Source organism: Argiope bruennichi, chromosome 7 (genome assembly GCF_947563725.1).
Source record: "Argiope bruennichi chromosome 7, qqArgBrue1.1, whole genome shotgun sequence".
NCBI lineage: Eukaryota > Metazoa > Arthropoda > Arachnida > Araneae > Araneidae > Argiope > Argiope bruennichi.
In genome coordinates this window covers 44,579,030-44,602,113 of record NC_079157.1, presented here as the reverse complement: position 1 = coordinate 44,602,113, position 23,084 = coordinate 44,579,030, and the positions used below count along the sequence as shown (strand labels likewise).

The 23,084-nt window shown below is 33.1% G+C and overlaps 1 protein-coding gene across 1 annotated transcript; it reads right to left on the bottom strand.

Annotated features, from left to right (window-relative positions):
* Window positions 1-3,030: 3,030 nt before the first annotated feature.
* Window positions 3,031-16,532, bottom strand: LOC129976349 (uncharacterized). Its single transcript, XM_056089875.1, has 5 exons — window positions 16,481-16,532; window positions 13,849-14,150; window positions 9,033-9,243; window positions 5,945-6,086; window positions 3,031-3,303 (listed from the first exon to the last, which is right to left on the bottom strand). The coding sequence occupies exons 2-5, from the start codon at window positions 14,139-14,141 to the stop codon at window positions 3,113-3,115; spliced, it is 837 nt and encodes a 278-aa protein (XP_055945850.1). The 5' UTR covers window positions 14,142-14,150; window positions 16,481-16,532; the 3' UTR covers window positions 3,031-3,112.
* Window positions 16,533-23,084: the final 6,552 nt, after the last annotated feature.

The window sequence follows — 23,084 nt, the reverse complement described above, 5'->3', positions numbered from 1 at the left end:
GCAGTATAGAAAAATATCTGAAAAATTTGCTTTCAGCAGGAAAGATTAATGAAACGTGAAGAAAAGTTTTAAAGATCTTGTGATCGGAATTTCATCTTAATAAGTAAAATGTTCTAGGTTAATATTTAAATAGATTATACGATATAATCTTAATAATCTGGGACCGACTGCGAGGTAGCCGTTTTGAAATTTAAAAAAAAAAATACAAACAGTTTCCAAAAATAATTTTTATTAATGTATGATTGTATTTTTGAAGCCTTTATGTTTCAGTAAAACTATTTGAGTTTTCGCATATGTTTTATTTGCCTATCTAAATTCCCATTGATTTCCCTCTGCCCTGAGAATGGATATTAGAACAATAATGCTAACAAACGCCAGTCATCTAATATATAAAAATGAATTTTGTTTTTCACATTTTATGTGCTGCTGTTTCATCCGATTGCTATGAAACTTCGCCAACTTATTGCAGGCACATGTAAGGTTGTAGGCAGAGTAGAATTAATAGAATTGATTTTAAACACAATAAAATTTACAAACATATCATCTCGTAGTTTCTATCGAGGCAATTGTTCTTAACAGAAAGTGAATGGAGAAGATGTGCTCATTTTACGCATTCCCATTATTCCCACCGACATGCCTTTAGATTTCAAACGACTACAGTTTCCCATTCGACTTGCATTCCCGATGACCATCAACAAGGCAGAAGGCCAAGTGTGCGGATGGAACCTAGAAAATCCATGTTTATCATATCACCAGTTGTGATGGATGCTCATGAGTCGGACAGTCAAGAAAATTGTTTTTGCTTAAGATGGGAAAACAAATTATTGTCTACCCTAAAGCTATTGAATAATAAAGTTAAAAAAAAAAAGAATAAATATCATTTATACTGCTACTTTATCTATCAATCAATTTCAGTGAATGTATTCATTCTGGAGAAGAAAATAAATATTGTTTCTATAATTCCTAATTAAACAAGATAGCTATTTCAAATTCCGAACGATATTTCTAAAATTATTTGCGGCAGCAATGCGCCGAGTACCAGCTGTTATCCAATGAAATCCGAATTGCTTGATCATTCCCTGTATGGGAAACCAGATTTGGTCTATTTGGTAGATCATTTTTTTTTATTTGGGGTTGATCATCCGATTATATAAATAATGCCCACATTTTTATTTATAGAGGTCACGTAATTGGTACCGACTAGACAACCGCATGAAAGACGTCGCGCGCTAAACAATCAATTCGTATTCAGAAAAACCCTCAAACTGCAGTTGCTATCTTTTTTAAATGAAAATGGTACAAGGCCTTTTTGCAATCTTTTGTTTTGCACTTATTATTCAAAGTTTTAACAAAATTGAAATCTTACTTTTTAATCTGTATTATTCGTATTTCAGTATTGTAAGGTCAAATGATTGTATTACGGTGCAGCAAAATGCACCCTAGCTATTTTAATTTTTTTTTTTTTTACAAAATAATATTGAATTATTGAAAAACGAAATAAAATCGGCTTTTTCGTATTTTGTCATAAGTATTAGATTTTTAAAAAAAAAAAAATGGAGGGTTTTTTTTTTTTTTTTTTTTTTTTTTTTTATGGCGTGTGAAAATTTTATTCAAACTGGAAAATCATTGGCAGAAAATCTACTTATAACTGATATTTTGTTATTTCGCGACAAAAAGACGTATTATCCTTGAAATAGTTGAAGTTATTTCCTGGAATTCGCAATTTATTTTTTTTATTTTCTCAAATATAAAGTATAGTAATTCTCAAAAAAATTCGAACTCGAGATTTTGGCGAATTTCGACCTCTGAATTCGAAAAGCACATTTTTGAAAAATGTCCGTCTGTCTGTGATGCAGATAACTCAACTGCTTCGATTTAGATGGATAAGATTTGATATACAGTCTTCAGAATAAATCTGTAGATTTCTATCGAAATTCAAGCAAAACCCCTTCAGAGGAAGTCTGTCTGTCCGACTGTTCGAATAAAAGTTAACACCATAACTATAAAACGAAGTGAGCTAAATAAGTGAAATTTGCATCATAGATTTAGCAGCTATAGTGTAGACAGCTTTCTCATTTTGAGCTAAATCTAACATGTTGACCGTGTGTCTATTTTCTGAAACAAACTCGATAACCCAATGATTTAGATACGTGAAATTTGGTATCTGATTTTATGACAAGTATAGCTCTATGTAAAATAGTTTCAGTCGGTAGGGGAAAGACGTGTCTAAAACAAAGATTTTCTAGATACCATTAACCGCATGAAAGAGAATAATCGCGAAGTTCAGTTGAGTTATACTAACGTCTCGTTTTAAAGCAATACTCGAGCTATTTTGGGACGGACCTCAAACCACGGTCAGTGGACGATGACGCCACCTAAGCTGGCATCCTCTCGAAACTTCCATACCACGCCAGCTGGAAGACGTTTGGTCCCGACGGATTTAACATCCAACAGACCCAGTGACACGACGGTTCTTTGGTGGAATCCAGTCTCCAACTTGAAATTCTCCGGTTCCGAAGCCGAGACCTTATCACCAGGCCACCACAGCCCCAGTATAACCGTCAAAATAACTGGCCACGGATCATGCGATAGATTCAGTAAAAATACTAAATTCACACCAAAAGTTGGTATTTCATGATTACTGTACGTCAATACCATTCTCTGGGATAACATCTTTATTATAGAGTTCGTGAGAAGGCTTTGGAGAGACCCCCCCACCTCTGGATGCTTTAACGTAGCATCCTCTTGCAAACGTTCAAGAAGTGACAGACTTGAAGTTCTAACATTCTTGAGTTGATCCTATTAGTAAGACTTCCACATCATGCAAAAGCAGAGAATACAATTGGCCCTTGTTAAATTAAATAGAAGCTTGGCGCATACACGAAGATAAGCTCACCTTCCTTCCCCCCCCCCCCATAGAATTCCAAGTCAACCTAAAGGAGGTGTAGAATCCACGTTTTCCATTTCAGTAAGCAAGGACTCGGACTTCCAATTATTTTCGCATGCATTTCAGAAACATTCAACTTCAGATTAAAAGTTTAAAATTTTATTAAAATTATCTGCTTTAAAACATGCATAAAAATACAAAGCAATTTAAAATTTTCCACTAGTCTTAAGAATTGGAGCATGTATTGCGTGAAACGTCGGATCGCTTTTTCACAAGAATGGATATCTCGGTCGATGCGTATATAGATCTTCGCTCGGAGAATTTAGTTCGATAAAGATTTGAAGCCGCCTCATTGATTTCAGTCACCAATTCCGAAGGCACAGAAAAAGCTGCGGCTACTGATTTGAACAATGTGTCTGAAACAAAGCAAGAAAAAATAATCATTAGAAATTCTCAAAATACAGTTAAGGCTTTATTATTATTATATCAAATGTAAAATTTCAGAATAATTGCCATTTTTCTGTAAGATTTCAAATTTGTTTTATGAATGGGTTAATCTTACTACGTTCGATTTCTTCATTTATAACCCTCTCATTGGAATATCTTTCAAAAATCCGTTTATTGATTCAGCATGAACTTTACTAGCCATATTGATTGCCAAGCCTATTTGAATATTAGATATAAACTATGCAGTGATATAAACAAACAAGGAACACAGGCCCTAGAAATTTTTGAAAACAAAATAATCTTAAGTATGGGTATACGTTTAACAGAAATACGGGATTTGCGCGACTAAGGATCAAACCAATAAACTATAAATCCTACACAAAAGCATCCAAATTGAGAAATATTTTAGAAGTATTACATTAATTTTAATATTACGTACATTATTTCACGTGTGAAATCGCGATTTTTGCAGAGAAACACGACAAGCATAAACTGCGAAAATAAAATGTCGCAAATTTTAAATATTTGGCATTCCCTAATATGAAAATAGTTTTCGAAGTCATTTAGGGTTTAGAAATAAAGGTTTATTTAAATGTGAATATTTTTTTGCGAGGAATATACTTTTATACAATAAAAATGCCCCATGCCTGCTCAGAGTACGTTGAAGACGCGTATTTAAATATAGGCAATATATTTAAAAAAATTCATTACAAAAGTGCCAAAAAATGTCGATTTCGACATTTCTCCAAAAGCAGTCTACATCTAAACTATCTTGTACCTACTGTAAAAGCTTAAAAGATTTTATGTCAGTTATTACACATTTCTCTTTCCTTTTTAAACCTTAAACACACAGGATGAGGACCTTTCATCCTCGCTGGTAGATTCTAAGCTCATCTGACCCTAATACACAGGGAGACTTAGCCTCTGGTATGTACTATCTTGTCTCGTGTTCGGAATCCTCCCATCAGCCATAAACTTCCCACTAGACAAGTTTGGTTCCAGATTTGGTCATTTGGCATAGTTATGAAAAATTTAATTCATGCATTTCGTAAATTTCAACTCTTACCAAATAATCGCACCCAAATTTGTTTCTATTTCTAGCAATCGTTCTTTGTAATCAACTGTCAAGCGTATTGCATTGAAAGCAATAATTTTGAAAAATGGAATATTAAATTTATTCTACGTGAAAACGGTTGCATTGCTAAATATCGCCCAACTCGTTTTATAAATACGCCACTGCACATCGATCGCCATAGAATCTCGTGTAAATTCATTAAAAAAGGACGGTTTTAAAGCTTCTAATGTAAATGTATATTAGTAATACTTGATTATTTTAGTGCTTTTTCTATTAAGTGTAACACTTCTCTTATGTGTCCCGTCACAGCAGTAATGGAATAATTTTATTATAAATGTGCATATATTAAGAGCAGAATATGCAGAGAGACTCAATCGGTCACTTAATATATGGAAAAGAATAGAGAGCGCGATCGGAAGAGTGGACCGATAGTTTAGTTTATCAGTCACCTATGACACCCATTGTGCTATTAAAGTAGCCAGAAGTTGCCCATCAGTGACTCGCTTAGCTAACAATGAGCTAATCTTTGTTTGAAAAAAGTATCTGAAGTTGCTCTGCAATCTACGTCCGTTATTTTACATTTTTATGTGTCCCTAAGAAGTCTATCGAAGAATAGTTTAGGCACACAGAACAAGTACTCTTTTTAGATGAATACTTTTTTTGGCAGCAAGTACTTTTTTTTTTGCTGAACTAGCACTTTTTTTTAGATGAGGTTAAAAGTGCAGAGGGCGACCGCAACAGGCAGCTTCTTTTCAGATAAAAAGAAAAGTATTAAAGCTATATTAACTCTTTGCACTCGGAAAGGTCATTCGATACAAAATCATTCAGCTAAAACAAGGACTTGTTTATTGCTACTAAAATAACTAATTTTAAATTGAATCCTACCGAAAAATTAATCTACATCTTACCATTCGATAATTTTTTAAAAAAAAAATCAAAGTTGAAAAGACAATACATTACAATGATGCAGCATCGGGAATGCTGAGCGAGAGGCACCATCCGAGTGTGAAGGGATAAAATGTAGATTACTAAATCGGTGCTTGACAAATTGAGTTTTACATTTTTTACAATTGCAAACTGCATAACAGATATCACAGCAAGAATGGTTCAGCATCAACAACCCTGCGACTGGACAGTAGTCAAAGGACATTCCGCCTGAAGCTATGTTCGTTTCACATGTTATTCTTGGAATTATGTCGGTCTATATTCAATTTGTATCGTATTCGCATGTTTTTCCACTCGTCTATTATTACGAACATTACTTTTGTGATTCAATGTTCTATAGCCAGATTGCATTGTATAATATTACATACTATTTTATCTTAAATCCTTATTTTCATAATTATATTGCCATTCATTTCCTGAAATGAATAATAACATCCTGTACCGATTTGAACAAGATGTTCAATATATCGCACAATATTTGTGTGTGTTTATTTTAGATGTTCGCACAATCTCTAAGAATTAGATATTTTATAAGCCAAATGTCTATGAAATATATACCATTTCTGTAAGCCAGTATAAAAAATACTCACTTTCAAATAATCCATATTGTTCTATAAACATATGGTCCTTCATTTCCGTTATTTCGATGACTTCAAACCGATATCTTTCGAGCATTTCTCTGTAGTCATTCGATTTAAGCTTCCTAGAATACCATTCTGTGATGTCTGAACCCTGTAATGAGATCAAGCTTTGAAAAAGAAACACAATGAAAATGTAAAAAATGTAGATTTATTATAGATAAAAACCAACCGTTCTTTCGATCATTGTAAAATGTATTTCGATACCAGTTTATGGGCACTCCAATTTGCGAAATCCAACTTTTAAAATCAATAGAAGTTTGATTAAAAAGGAGACAGCTAATAATGTATTTCCAAGAATTCCACCACCACCACATATATTTTGGAAGTTCACTTCGGCACCTGCTCATATCATTATCCAATACACTGAAAACAATTGAGCGTCTACATTTGAAAGTGGATGCTTTTATTCACTGATGAATTTCTCTTATTTTCGAGCAGATTTTTATCCCAAATCAAAACGTGGGCTAAATGAGAAGTTTATGCAAATAAAAAACTAAAGAATTAGAATATCAACTTCTTTTGGACGTTCCGATCTGGATTTAATCGTGAAAGAGCGTGCGGAAACCATTCATGAGAACTGACATTTTTGTAATAAATTAGCTCATTAGATGGCGCTACTAAACATCAGGAAAAATGTTCAGCTAGCTTTGCGATTTTTATTATAATTCTCAATTACAAAGGCCAGCACATCTAGGTCAAGAAATCATGTAGACGACTCCAAATAATATAATTTAATTCTTGGGGGTCAAAAACATCGAAATTTCCAAAAATTGGTCTGAAATTTTGGCTATTGCAATATTTTGAATATACTTAGTCTAAAAAACAAAATAAGTAAAGGAAAAGAAATTAAAAAGTTAGCGACCCCTCCCCCTTAAAATTGAAGCTTTGATATCAATATTTAGATAAAATACCGTATAAGAAATGTACTCTTATCAGCGACTTTCCGAAAGAAGAAACAACTCCAGGCACAGTGAAAGCTATTTGTAAAGATATCCCACTTTTTTTTATGAATCCTATTGACAGACTGAATTTCGCATACATAAAGCATACCAAGAAAAAGCATTATAATCGTCAAAAAAACCTCGAGATTTTATTGAATTCCTACGTTTTATTTCTCCCGAGTGAGCAGACAACACATTTTCCATTTCTGTCTGAACACGATAATTCAGACGCTATTTAAAACAGGCGGATGATATAGTAATTTTGTAACTACTAAAAGTGGGCTAGATGGATCAACTTGCTACATAGATTTAAATCTGAAGTGTAGATAGGCGATTAAACAAAATCTTAAAAGAGTTAGATTTTTAAGATCTTTAAACGAGACGACTCAAATTCATGAAGTCTTAAATAAAAGCAATTTTGTAATAAATTTTAATCCGACTGGTGCGGTAGGTTCTAAAACTAATCAGTCGGTTCATGAACCATTCGTTCACTTTACAGTAACTGTACTCGGATTCCAATATGAAATGAATGATTCATTATATCGGAGTCCTTGGACTCGAGATCTTAAATGGTCGTTATTATTACCTAAAAAAAAGTGACATTACAAGTACAGCTGTTGAATGAAAAGTGAAACTGACAAGGTAAATATCGTGAGCATGAAGGACGTTTAATGATCACTGGGGTCGATAAAATAGTTTTCCCATGAAATCACGTGTAAATAGGTTCTATTAAAACTCATTAAAACTTAGTTAATTTATTCCATTTCATTTCGCCTTCAAACATGGTATTGAATAATTATATAAAGGCAGAACGAGCTATCTCATCCAATTAAAAGTTTGAATGGTTAATATACGAGAAAACACTTCAATCACAGAAATTTTGAAAACCTATGTACATCATAGGACAGTCAAAAAGTGCGAATGAGTTGTATAAGTTACTCCAAGAAATTGCAGTCGGTGTGATGCATCCGTTTCTGCATGTTGGACAGCTCTGCATCTGAAAGTTCTATTTTCTCTATCAATCAGGTTTCTCTCGAACATTGTAAATAAGTTATTCAGTTTCGAATGTTAGATCAATACATGAAGATAGTCTCATGCATTAGGATTTTTAATCCATATTAAATAAAATATTTTGCATCCAATACAAGAATGCATGATTTTTTTACAAAAACAATTTTGAATATATGCATATGATTTAGAAAAACTCTGAATTACTTTTTTCAGAAAATTAAAAATTAAAGTGTGGCAAATGAATTAAATTGTATCTCAGTGACACAAATCATATTACAATTCTGCAATAAAAATGAAAGTGTTTTTTTAGCAATATTATTTTACAAAGCAAAATATATGTTAGCATTTTTAATGGCAGAACTATTTATACAAGTCTTCTTGGCATTTTACCTAACTTACATCTTAAATCTGATTCAAGCACAGCTATTGCCATATGTAGGTCTTTTCTACAAATATTTATGAAAAACATTTAAAGAAGGATTTTCAAATGCGTATTGTCCTTCAGAACAGCCATATGAAGTTCGATATAAAGACGTGTAGTTAAATATCTATACGATGCTCTGTAAGGTTAAATTTACAATGTCGGGATGTATCAACCAAATTGATCATCTGAATTGCCAACTCTAGTTATTCGCATTCAGTTCATCTTAGCTTCTCAATCCAAGACACGGACCGCGGCGGCCTGGTGGTAATGTGTCGGCCACGGAACCGAACACTTTCAGGTTCGAGACCCAATTCCACCGAAGAACCATCGTGTATGCGGGTTTGGGGCACGTTAAATCCGTCCGGGCCAAACATCCTCCCGCTGTTGTGGCGTAGTGTGATGGAGGGAGTTTCCAGCTCAGGTGTCGTCTTCGTCATCTAGTTGCGGTTCAAAATTACGAGATCCGTTCCAAAATAGCCCTAGCGTTGCTTTAAATGGGACGGTAATATAACAAACTAAAATCTCAATCCAAGATCTGTACAAACAAGTTGGAGGTTGAAAGACATCACCATCTAGTGGATTATTACATTGGTAGAAAACTATTTCAGGGTTCTGTTAGGGTCGGTATGTTTGTCATACAACTGAATTATCAATACATTACCTTGAAATAATCCTTATACTTGTCATCCATTTGCAGGCTCTCCAAGACATGGTAGATTCCCAAATCCGATGTGAAGAGAAATGCAGCCTCCCCTCCAGATTTCAATAATCGATAAACATTCCTAAATACTCTTTCTTTGCCGGGAATCTGATGGAGAACGTTAGTTGAAACGATTTTGTCGACTTTTCTTTCATACTGACGAATTTCTCTCCTGCGAATGTATTAAAGTATGTCATCTAAGACCAATATACTAACAAATCTTTAACAAAACTCGCGCATAACTTTTATATAACATATTTACTTTTATAAAATTAAATATTTTCATTTCTCTTATTTTCATATTATGTGTTTATATGCATAGTTCCATTTTCTCTCTTATGCTTTTACGCAAAATTATGTACTTTTACCTTCTTTGTGCTTCACAACTCTTTCTCAACATAAGTTGTAATGAAGATCGACAAAAACATTAAAATTATATTTTTGGTTATCCTGATAATTTAATATTTTAAATGTTTTACGTTAAAATATTTCTTGGTTTTACTTTTCAAAAGATTGTTGAACACCAAATATTTACTTTCATTTATTCTATATAGATTTCTTAATAGCAAAAGAATGCGCGTTACTTTATTTTGCAAAACTTGAATAATACAACAAAAATACTGACTCGCTTTCTAGATCTTACTCTTTAAAATGAATGAGTCCAAAGAACAAGGGATTATTTATGCATAACAAAATTGCATCGGTCCCAATATGAAAAATCCCGATTTAACTTATTCATTACTTTCAGTATCATTTTTAATATGATCAAAACGGAATCGGGAAATATTTCATGGATAAAAATAGAAATGAATTTTTAATATCCAATATTCTCAAAAGAAACAGTAAGAATTTTTCAAGGAACTACATAATCAACGTATTCAATTATCTATACTAAAGTTAAATTCCTCGTATTAAATACTTAATAGATGGCTTTAATTCTATCAAAAAATTTGACATTTCAAATTGAGTCCCAATTCTTCGAATGCCCAATTCTATTAAATCTTTGGAATGAAATTTGCAAGTTGATACAATTTCACAAATCTACCTTGAAGTGAAAATTGTTAGTTTTTACCACAATACAGAACAGAGCGCCTTTTCATATCCGTCAGCATTCTGGTCATTGAACGGTTTGATGGGCGTATTACGGGATTTCATTAAATACCAAAATATTTACGATACAAAAAATAAATATCGTTCGAAATTTCCGAGTTCGTTTGGATAGTGGGGGTTATATGGTGTAAAGAACGCTCAATCACCAGGCGGCAGTAGAAAATAAAACAACGACGTTTATTTACACGAAGACACACAGGACAGCACAAAGACGACAACTATATACAGCACAGAAGACTATTATCTTCAGCCGAGACGTGCAGCATACAACAGACCCTACTGCAGACAGTATAACACAGCTTAGTTCAGCACTAGCTTCACTCCGTCGCTGCTCCGCTTATCTCTGGAAGGCCAATTCTTTACCGTCGGTTCCGACTACGATGACTCCACTGGTCCACGACTACTCTTCTCTGTCGCTTCCGACTACTCAATTCACCACCACTCCCAGGCAACTGCAGCTCTTTTTACAGGTCTTAGGAGGCGGGGCTAGAAGCCTTTCAACCAATCAGGAACGTTCGAGGCGTATCTCCGTTCCTACTTGACGGGTCGGGAAAATTCAATGTTTCGGGTATAATCTATTTTGGCGCCAAAGTCGCCAAATTCGTCGCCAAGCTCTGGGACCTCCTATGGAACCAGCTATGCTGGGAAGCAGCATCACAGATTCGTAACAATATGTACAGAATTTGCAAACGTAAGGAATGGTAATAAAACGAAACCGTTTACAAAGATTTTCTACTTTGAAAAAATTATTTGGAATATACAGATTACCACATTACAGAACCATATAAGCTGTATCAGCAAATTTCTTCGAGGTGTTTTTTTTTTATCACCGTTTCTGATCAGTTTTTTTAATTCTTGTGTTTGTATCTAAATAAATTGCACTAACCTTAATGAGTGACATCAACACAGTGCAACTGCCTTTTCATCCTTCTCTGCAATCCATGCTTTTCGGTACTTGCATTCCTCCATGATTCAGGCCTTCCTTATTTCTGCACACATTAAGCTTTGTCACATTGTGACGGTGTGATTAAACGACCCCCCTTCCTCTACCCAATATAACATACAATCTGTTGGGATTCAATCCTAATTAAATTAGTTGAAAATGCAGTCATGAGGTACTGTTAACCGCAAACCAAAATTCTTTTTCTTCATGGAGGAAAAAAATACTTGCTTCCACAAGCTGTGATATATACCTCCCCTTAAGACATTTGAGGATCAAGTAACGTTCGATGAGTAACTTTGAACTTTCTGAAATTTGGAAAATCTTAAAAAGAAATTGATTTTCAAAATTATACCAAATAAAAACCAAGCGTCTTGAAAGGGTTCCATTGTTTTGCTTATTAATTCGTTAGATCACCGAAATAAAATAATGTTATTAATGGCAATCCATTCATGAGCGTTGGCTTCATCAGAATGGCATCAGGATAATGAAATTTATATTCATAACTAGAATTAATAATTATGGAAACTATTTAATTTTAACAAAGATCTTGGATTTCGCTTATCTTCTCTATTAAATGGCCAACACTTGAAAAATGAATAAATTTTGAAACTTATCCAACTGATTCGTTTCCTAAGATACATTACAGGTAATGACATTTCCATTCATATATTAAGCCACGAAAGATTCTAAAACTTCACATTTTTACCAAAAAAATTTGAAATTACTGGTTTACGCGATTCTATTTTAACGTTTTCGCTAGAAATGATGGTGGTGCTAATAATTCATGCTAATTTGCATTGAATCTGTAAAGCATGTGAAGTGCTGCCAAAAATTTCCTTCTAATTTTAAGAACAGGTTTGGAACCTTTAGTCAATTGCGACTCGTCTATTAAAACTATAGAGATGCAGCATCTGCCATTATTTTGAGAAAGTGGCCTTTTCGATTTTAATCATTTTTGGATATTTTTCCGAGCTCAGGGCTTGACATCGAATAAAAAAAATGGAACAGAAAAAGGAGAAGAGTCAATAAATAGGGGGGGCACACAAGTTGTCCTGAATCAAGCCCAAAAAGGCACCCAAATTCTCATAGGGCTCAATACTTGCGGAATATCGGAAATCGTTAACTAAAGACTACTTCCACTGGATTTATAGACTGCATGGCCCGCACTAGGTTTTATGTACCATCAACATTGCGCGATTTTCGTCTGCAACGCCCCATGCAATACCCGCCTTCGTTCTCTTGATTTATCTGTTTTCACTATTCCTTGCTAACTGTGAATCTGTTTTAGCTTCGTTTAAATTGCCTTGGCTATTTGTCTTATTTTGAAAGAAAACAAATGGGTATTTAAGCAGATCCAAAGTACAATTGAGTTAGTTATAATTGATATTTCGGCAATTTGAAGATAAAGACGATTTTAGTGAATTTACTTTGATTGTATTCTTCTGAAAAAACATTTGTTACAAAGCTCGTTTCTAAACTCGTAAATGGCCACTTAAAATCGACACGCTGCAATTACAATGTGGGATGTTTATTCGGCAAACCTTTATTTTTTATCGATGATCTAAACTTTAAATTTGACTTGTTTTTCAATTAATTGAATCGAGATGTTTAATATTATGAACCATTATTTAATGTGTAGCATGCGTAGATTTAGTTGATCATGTTTTTTTAAAAATATAATCAAATAAGATATTTATATATTCTTCTTTTGAATACTAAACCAGTTCGATTTATTGCTGCTCTGTTCATGTGATAAATCACTTCCATGTTTCTCAAGTCATTCTTGAATATTTTCGAGGCAAATACGCAACTACTTATAATAAAGAAGTAAGTTTGTTTTAAATATATTGCACCATAGTAAGAATAAGCATTTCTTAGAAACTTGTTATGGATATTACCTTGGACAGGAAATGTTACATATGTACATGAAAAAAAGCGATATAAAAGTTTTAAAAATATAGAACAGCAGAAAATTTAGTAAAAAAAGATCAAAATCGTAAAAGAATGAGACGCAGATAGAAACATCCAATTCCAAATTTTAACAATATATTTTAATTTTCTAAAGAATGAGAATTTTCTTTATAATATTCACTGGTTACTTCCCTAATATTTTTTACAGCTCCTCATACTTTTAAATTCTTCGCTTTGGTAAAATAAATGCGATCACTGTCCCGCAAATGTCCTTTTTCAAAGTGATATTGGACAGCGGTGAACGGGTGGTCATGTTTTGGCTTCGAACCCAGAGGGTTTTATGTTCGAAACCCGATTCCACCCAAAAACCGTCGTGTACGCGGGTATGGTGCTTGTTAAACTCGTCGGGCCAAAGGTCCTACCGGTGAAGAGGTGCCGGCACGTGCGTCGTTCACGTCATCTGACGGCGGTTCAAAATGACGAAGTTCTTCTCAAAATAACCCTAGTGTTAACGGGACATAATATAACTGAACTTCACAACGATATTTTCTGGGGGGGGGCCGTTTTTATCATAACGGATTGCAAAATATATTAAATATTCTTGACTATATTTTTTCAAATTCATTACCAGATAGTTCCTTTGATACGAAATAAAATAAACAATCGATTGAGTTATCATTAAATATTGCAAAATTTCATTTCTTTTAACTAGATGGCGCAGTTGTTCACATTTCAGACATCTATCCATGTGGAAACCAGTTGAAATTAAATGTAAATACAGATTAAATGGCGTTAAACAAAATGCATTTTTACCTGTGTGTTATATCCGCAAGAAAGTGTACGATTTTATCAGATCTGAAAGTAATTGCATCAAGCTGTTCTCGGCTGCTGTCGAGAGCAATGATGGATTTGACTTTCGGGAAATGTTCGAGAACGGTTTTGGCACAAGGCACATCTTTGCCACATCCGAGGTCCATCACTGTAGCTCCTGACAATTCTCCCCATCCGAATTTCAATGCGCAGAGCTTCACGAATTTTGCAGACGTTTCCAAATCAAGGGTTAACCCGCCGACCTCCAAATTAGGGGTTAAATCTGCTGAAGCCATGGGTGACAGCTGAAAAAAATTAAGACAAGGAAAAGCATCTAGAAAACATTCGAGCAAGGAAATCGGAAGTGAACAACATCAAACAAGATCTAAAATTTGTTGGCAAAAAATAAAGCAAGGCGGAATTTTATTCAAGATCGGATTTATTTCGAGAAATACAAAAGAAAAAGCAAGGAGTGTTTATTTTTCAGTTTTTCCGAAGACTGCTTTAACATGATACTCTTTGGTATTTTCGCGCAGAAAGGAAATCCATACGATAGAATCTCCCTTAGCTTGAAAATGCTGGAATTAAAAGACGTCAGGCAAAAGATTTCTTTTACAAGATTTCTTTCTGTTACACCACAAAATGATCCTCCCCCAATCTCCACACACATACACGCCTTGAAACGGTAAATTTTAATAAACTTAGTTTTCATAAAAAACATTTATATATAACATTGCTCAGCAGAGGGGGGATACACACTACTCACCTCAGAAGGGAAGGGTCGCAGTGGTTAGGTATCGGCTTTGGAACCAGAGGGTTTCAACTTCGAGACCCGATTCCACCGAAAAACCGTCGTATAAACGGGTCTGGTGTACGTTAAATCCGTCGAGGCCAAATGTCCTCACGCTGGTGTCGTATGGTTGATAGACGTTTTTGGTGTTGCCAGTTCATTTCGTGGCAATGACGAAATATTTCACCGCAAGTGTTTTGAAATGAATAATATGCATGTTGAGTTGAGTAATGGCTTTTCTAAAATCAATATTTAATTTGATCCGATCTAAATTTACTAAACTTGCGGGTTTAGAGAAGTATATTTTAATGACTTTCCGGTAACGGATTTTTTTCCGTATTTTAAAGAAGTTGAACCTTTCGTATTTTAAAGAATGCACAAAATATCTTACTTTGAGAAAATGGTAAAATTTATAATAAAGATTCTTTCTATGCATTTAAATAAATCCAGGCACACATTTAGATCTCTTAAATAAAAACCAGTTTTAATTCCGACAAAAAAAAGTCAAAGCATGCGAATAAAAATAATTCCAGTAAGGTCATTTTTAAATAAAAATTACATTATAGCCGCTCATTTCTGCTTTTTTCAGTACGATTTCCATATGACTGCAATTGAAAATTAAGGAAAATTAAAATGTTACAGTCACTCCAATTGATATTGAAAGTTATTTTAATAGTATGCTTAAAGTAATTTTTAAATAAACACAAACCATTTATATTTTTATGAATATATACCGAATTGCGCGATTAAAAAGAATTAAGAGTCCATTGTAGTATTACGAGTACAAAATATTTCATTGTAAAAGCAACTGATCCAAGATATTGTTAAGCATATTTTAAAGAAATATTAGTTAAATCTCTGGACAAGAACCCGGCTCCCTCTCATTTCAGTAGTTTTCAACTCCATTTCGCCTCAATCAAAAACTGAAAAAAAAAATCTTGAAGCGAGCTCCGTGTCATTTTTAAACTCAAAGAGCTGCGAAAATTTTGAAATTCAATACATTTCATCTTTGAACCACTTATTAATTTAAATATTTAACATGTGTATTTCGTTACTTACCGATTTAAATAAACGATCACGTTTTAAAAAATTTTACGCAGACACGCTTTAAAAAAACTTAAGACGCACACAAATTATATGGCGTTATCTCATTATTTTATATTTTTAACAACGTAATTTATTTATAAAAGATTTATAGGGTATAAAAAATGAATTGCATTTAACCGCTTAGTATTAGCCATCATAAAACAACAAAAAATTGGAAATTTCCCAATGAAAGTCTTATTTCTAAAATTAAATCAGAGTTAAAGACCTTCTGGATGCAAATCTCTTGGGGTCTTAAATTCTTTCTTTTCCTAGATTTTAGTTTCCTAGCAGACGATTTCCAGCAGTCTAATAAACTTTTGCAATAAGTTGTATTTCTAATCATATGCAATATTGTGATAAAATTTAACACTACAGTAATACTAATTAATATTTTTACGCTATGATAAGGGCATGAAATATTATGTAGAAAGGCCAACACGATTTCTAAGTCACCCGAAATGAAAAGGAGCGGAAATTATTACAAAACGAATAACTCATTAAATATCAAGGCTTTAAAGAAATCTCATTTGCATTTTAGAGTAAAAAAATCATAACTTTAAATGCAATTCTAATTAAAATTAAGAAAAGTCAAAACTGATATAAGTCATTATTAACTAACTTGACTTGATATTGGGCATTTAAAATTAAGACATTGTTTTCAAAAATATTTTATTTTAAAACTCGTATAACCATATTAGATGAAAACTTTCAGAAAACTAAATCAACTATTTCATTTTTTAAGAGTATAATTCTACTTACTTCACGTTTTTAAAAATAGTTTTGCTGTTTTAAAACAATGTCAAAAAGATCAGGGTTAGAAATATTCAACAGATTTTATATACCAGGCTTTAAATAATAAAGTCACAGTTAAGCTCATTGTGGAATCGATATCAATTAAATAAGTCCTGCGTCTGAGCATCCAAATCTTGCATTTAAGAATAAAGTGATGGCTTGGTTATGACACTATAGAATAACAGCACAAAGGTTAGTTCCTTAGTTTATATAGTTAGATTAGTGAATGCCCAAATAACAAGAGAACAATTTTTTTTACTCTTCATTTTGAACCGTATTCAAATAACCAAGAATGCTTCATTTTTTTACGAATTTGCACCTCTTGCTCTAACTCACACAAGATGACTCAAAGCCGATCTTTCTTTCATGAATACGTATCTCGAATCCTTTACTGCAACGTTTCGAACCCAAGATGGATTCCGAATTAAAATTAAAATTCATGACTTAATTAATATCAGTAAAGGGTTTGTACTTTCAATTTCATTTCATGATTACTATTGAAATCTCCATATTTTTCAGAGATTTCAAACTTTTGCGTGCTAAACGAATGATTAGATAAATGGACAACCTTCAGGAATCATCAGAACATTTCGCTGGACCAGAGGAATGAAACTCAATACAAACCCAAGAAACGATTCAATAAAACTGTTTAAAACCTATTTTTTGTGATAGATTATTTTTCAATCCATTTTATAAATATCTCTCACATATTTCTTCTGTCTGGAATAAAGGGCAATAGGAGCTTCTTTAAAGATTTCAGCCTTTGAAACGTAGGATGACGGATTCAAAATTCAGTTGCTGCATATAACCATCACATAAAACCAAGCTCAGTAGCTAGTGAACGAGTCTTTTCATTTTCAGGCAATATTGCATTCAAAATAAGAACAAGACTAAGCCACGGTTCAGTGGATATATTATGTTTTTTTAAATTCTATTTTCTGAGGGAAAATTAAAATGAGTGAAAATAATATAAATATTACTTGAAATTGTTGTTTGAGTTTTCGTTATTTTGTGTCAGTAATATGTATATGAAATCCTTAATTTTTTATAATATTTTGATTTTTATATTGATTTTGCTTTATTTTTTGTAATTTTATATAAATTAAATAAAATATTTTTCCTTATTCCATTTTTTGACAAAAATTTGAAAGCCGCTGGATCCGGTTTTTTGGAAATATTGAATTCGAAAACTGGTTTTTCAAAAAGTCGGTTTTTGTATAAACCCTATCTGTGATATTCATCTAATTCAAAATAATAATAAAAAATTACTGTTAGTGAAGTGAATGCAAACAAATAAAACAATATTAGTGATGTGAAAAATACATGCTGAATGTCTTTAACTTGTAGCAGAAATTTGAAATTTATTTGATGCCATCATAAATATTTAAACAAAAGAAAATATTTCACCAAAGATGGCACTCGCAGACATTCCCAAACCAGAAAAATAAATTATAAACATTCAAGTAAATATTTTGATAAGCGATCATTGGTTTGTGATCTTTGGCTAAATGGCTCCTGTTCCATTTTTGTTTTTGTAATTCCTTCAACCTAGCAAAATATTGTTTTCACAGCAGTCATTGTATTATGAAAAAAGTATTCATTTTTAAGAAGGCTATAAATGGAATCGTTCTTTTATTAACTTTTTAACGAATTCCTGCATTTTCCAACGAAACAAAAAAAAAATCGACAGTTTGATTGTTTTGTTATTGAACGACAATTTTAATACGAATTAAATAATAATAATGAAAAATTGGAAACATTTCAGTTTGAGTTCATTTAAGCAGTTGGGACATGTTACACACAAATATATACATAAATTTCTTTCCTGAGGGAATTTTATTTTGAGTAGGGCAAAATAAATCATTCGGTTTGTGTATTTCTAAACTAGATAAAAGTGTTGGAACTGATTGGCTTTCGGTCATTGGAATTTCAAAGCGAGAAGTAATTATTGCTTGCAAACAAACAGAGGAACATTGAATGAAATGATGACGATGAACTGTGTCATTTTTTTCTTTTTCGAATGCATTAGTGTTGTTTGGAAGTTTTTAGAGGCAAATTTTATTTCTCTACACGTTATCATTTTTTTCGTCAATCGAAAATTTATTTCTATTTATCCATGACTCGATTCCTCAGAAAAAAATAAAACATTTTTTAGTTTGTCCTCCAAAACGTATGATTTCGTCAAGATGTTCAGACATAAACAATGGTCCTTAAATGAAAAATTTACTTCCCTCATTTATAAAATGAAAAAAAAATTACATGCCGAACAAATAGTGCACTACAGATGATAATTAGTTACTTCATTAACCCTTTCTGGGGCGGTGCTCTTAAAAGAGTACAATAATTTAAAATTTTCTATTTAAAAAAAAAAAAACTATTGACTAAAAATCTCAAAATGGTTGAAAAATAGTCTCCTTAAAGAAAGCTAGATGGCAGCACGAGCAAATTTTAGTTTCTCTTACGGCATTCATTTTATTGTTTAAATACCCCGATTTTTTGGCCTCAAATTTGGAAACTTTGGAATTTCGATTCTTAAGAATTAAAGTTTTATCAAAATCTATCACCCATTTTCCTACAGATCCATGAGGTTTTAAATCATGATTTTCGTTAACATTCGAGTTAAATTAAGAGGGCTTATCCACAGGTGACTTAGGAAGAAACTAGCCAGGAATCATTTCACATTTGCCAATCTTCCTTGGTTCTTACTTGTGTTTCATCTTCATGTTCTGCTTTATTTTTTCTGCAAATACTGACTTTTATTCAGTTCATTATTTTTTATTAAAACTTTTTTTCATTATTATTATTATTATTGCAGTGTGCATGTAAAAATTATAAAACCAAGAAAGATTTAAAAAAAATGTTCAATGTATGCCAGCAAATGTCCCCATCCAAGATATTCACTGAGCAGTATAAAAAAATGTGCACAAAACACGGACAGTGTGCAGAACGCGAAATGTCCCATTATGTGTTATACAGAAAGGCATTCCCACATGTTCTGAGAAATTTCATGCCAAATGATATATTATTTTAAATTTTGTTTTTATTTGATATTTTCCACTTTAAACTTAATTTTACATATTTATTTATAGTACTTGTGCGGGTTGAGATTCGAACTCGCAACGTGTGGGTTCATAGCCGAGTAACATAGCCACTAGACAAAAGTGTACACTCTTCTCCGGAAGTTGTTAATTGGCTTATAATGTTACCACCACAACAGTCCCCCACCAGTGAGTCGGTAGAGTTTATCGCGCCAGTTATGGCGAGCGACGAACGTGATTATCGCGCCAGGTGTTATGGCGAGCGACGAACGTTGTAATCGCGCCAAGTGTTATGGCGGGCGACGGCGAGCGTGTGTGAGTGGTTGCTGCCGGTAGATGGAGCCACGACAGCAGAACGAAGGATGCGGTTGTTCAGAACCAGGGTCACCAATGTGCGGGTTGAGGTTCGAACTCGCAACGTGTGGGTTCATAGCCGAGTAACATAGCCACTAGACAAAAGTGTACACTCTTCTCCGGAAGTTGTTAACTGGCTTATAATGTTGCCACCACATACTTTAATGAGATAATTTTATTCTTAGTTAAACTAAATTACAGTTTGTTATTATAATTTTTACTAAATTACAATCGTTCTTATTTTTAAATTATTTATATTCTACTTCATATTCTCTGTAGTCAGAGCCGGCCTTCTCTTCAAAGGGACATGGGTACAAAAAGTCATTTAAGGCCCTAATTTTTTGTGAAAAAAAATACAAATCTGAACATATATTATTAATGCATATTTATTAAATGCGTGTTACTTCATGCGTGTTAAATGCAATTACTTCAGAAAAATTACATTTTTTTGTAATTTCTTTTACTTACAGCACGTACATTTAAGCGTTCTGAACACATGCTTGACTGAAAATAATTCTTTATTCATTTTAATATGATGAAAGAGCGCTCAGCACTTGCCGTAGTAACTGACAACGTAAAGAAAAGCTTTAACAGTTAATACATTTAGAAATAAATCATAATAATTATTATTTAGTATGCATGGCAATATGTCATGTGCGTTATTTACATCTCTTTCATTCAAAATCAAATCCCGTAACAAACACATTTCTTGAATTAGATTTTCATCTACATCCGTGTTATAAAACTTCACAAAGTTCTTGGAACATTTCCCTAATTCATATTTTGTGTCTTGTGACAAAGCCTGAATGCAAACACCTTCAACTGCTCTTCATTTCTCACTTAGAATAAATTTCAATTTTTCTGGTCTCTTTGTGCTTTCTAAGGGTTTAAGACTGAAATCATGCATAAAGCTTGAAGGATAAATGGTGGAAGAAGATATATAAATTACTTATATCAGCAGTTTTTAAAATATTAAGTTTTTTTTTCATGTATAAAACAGATTCCTAATTAAAGATGAGTTTAACAGAAAATGAAAAAAAGCTACAAAATACTAATTATATTTAATATATTCTATATAATTAAATATTAACAGAATGAAAATTGCATTTCCCTTTTCAGGTTTTGAGCATTATTTGGGCCACTTGAAGCTTCAACTCAGTTTCTGGATACTTTCTTTTTATAGTAAGTCACAATCATTAAAGGTTCAAAAAGGCTTAAGATTAATGTCCAGTTACTTCCTCCTAAACATGATAAAATCGTGTTAACTGTCTAGAAACTTGTCAACAGTCAATCAAATAATAATGGGTTGATAGTGTGCCTAACCAGGAATTATAATATTTAAAAAAATCTATAGTTTATGTATAATAGTTTAAGTATAGTTTTATAGTTTGCAATTATAATAATTTTTAAAAAAATTCGAACTCCATATTTTGACGAATTATCACGTTTTAGATTTCCCGGAATCTGAGAAACTTATTTTTTAAAATAAATAAAATCACGCCTATGAGTGAACACAATTATTCAAAAGTGTTTTTAGCTTGAGGCTATTGAGTAGAGACCATATTTTGAATATGGTCCCCACTTCAGATTTTTTAATTTCTATCGTATTTTGAAAGAAGTGCATTCAGAGGAAATTAGTCAATTCGGTGGTACGAAAGTAATTTAACACGATAGCAACAAAACTAAGAACGCTAATTGAGGAATATTTGATGTACATATTTAATATCTTATGACGTCGTGTCCACGTTACAACGGAAAGTGGACTGCAGTAGCGTCTGAGGGTAAAGACCCCCTGAACACCCGAGGGCAGAAGTCTGACTTCCAGCTCATAATCACATGACACACACACTCGCTTGTAAAACCCCTTTTCACAAGGGCGCTCTTTCGCACACCTCACAGATAGAACAGCCATGCCCGAACCAGGACTCAACCCCAAGACTCCCAGATCACTGGAAAGACGCATCACCCCTAGGCCAGGATGCCGGCGGTTTAATATTTCAAATTTGGATTGACCGTCTGTCGATCTGCTCGTTCACAAGCGTGTAAACTTAGAAACAGCGACTTAATCTGATAATTGATCTTATCATTAAAATAGTTTGGAATGGAATTTTGAGTTCATTCGGTTGACAAATGAACATTCATAATGCATATTCGGTTTTCTTCATTATTCTACGAAGAACTAAACGCTCATGTAAGAGATTTGGAAAACTGGTGCTTCTTGAATGGATGTTTTTTTTTTGCAATAATTTCGAGAATTTTATCTTTCAGCATATTTCTGAGCGTTTCTTCTCTTTTTCTTTTACCTTTCACTTCCTTTGTTTAACTAATTACTGCACTAATATGAGATGGTAATTCACCTCAGATGCAGCATAGGGCAGAAACTTATTTCTTAACATATTAAGTAAAAAGGAAATTTGTTCTCAAATTTTACTCAACACATTTTTTGCAAATTTTAATCCATTTCAATCTCGATCAATAGTATTCGTTTTAAATCCCTCATGAAAAATCTAGTTAATATTCGAAAAAATATATAAATTAAAACTCACATAATTTAATTAAATATTAAATCCCCTCTTTGCGACCCCTCTAGTATTCTATGCATGATTATTAGATTTATTCCATTGTTAACTTAGTAATAATCTTTGGTTATATTGTTATTGGATGCAGAGAGGTTTCAACAATCACTCTTATTATTGTCGTTAGCAGAAATATTACTGTTTAATGCTAAACAAACGCACAAAACACAAACAATAGAATAGATGAAACAATGAATCCACCTTCTGCTGCTCTGTTAAGAATCATTTCTCTTTTTGCAACTGATCGTTGTGTGACTTTTTTTTTGCTGAGCTATGCTTGGTGCTTTTTGTGAACCTTTCAATGAGGCTACGGCCATCATTGGATGGATCGTCCTATGGACGATCTTGGAACTGTTGAAATATTACATGTTCCCCCACTTACCCTCAATCGGAGATCTGTTTTTCGATCCCGATTTGGATCAAGATGTTGATACACCATCTGATCCACCTGCGACTAGAGTAGAATCCGTCCCAGTGGTTCGCTCATACATGGTATTTAGGATTTGCCAGGCTTTAGAACTTCCAGCGAAACTGGCTCCATCTGCTACCCAGAAGTCAGATATCACTGTTGTAGAATCCTATATGGTCTACAAGCTGTGCTCT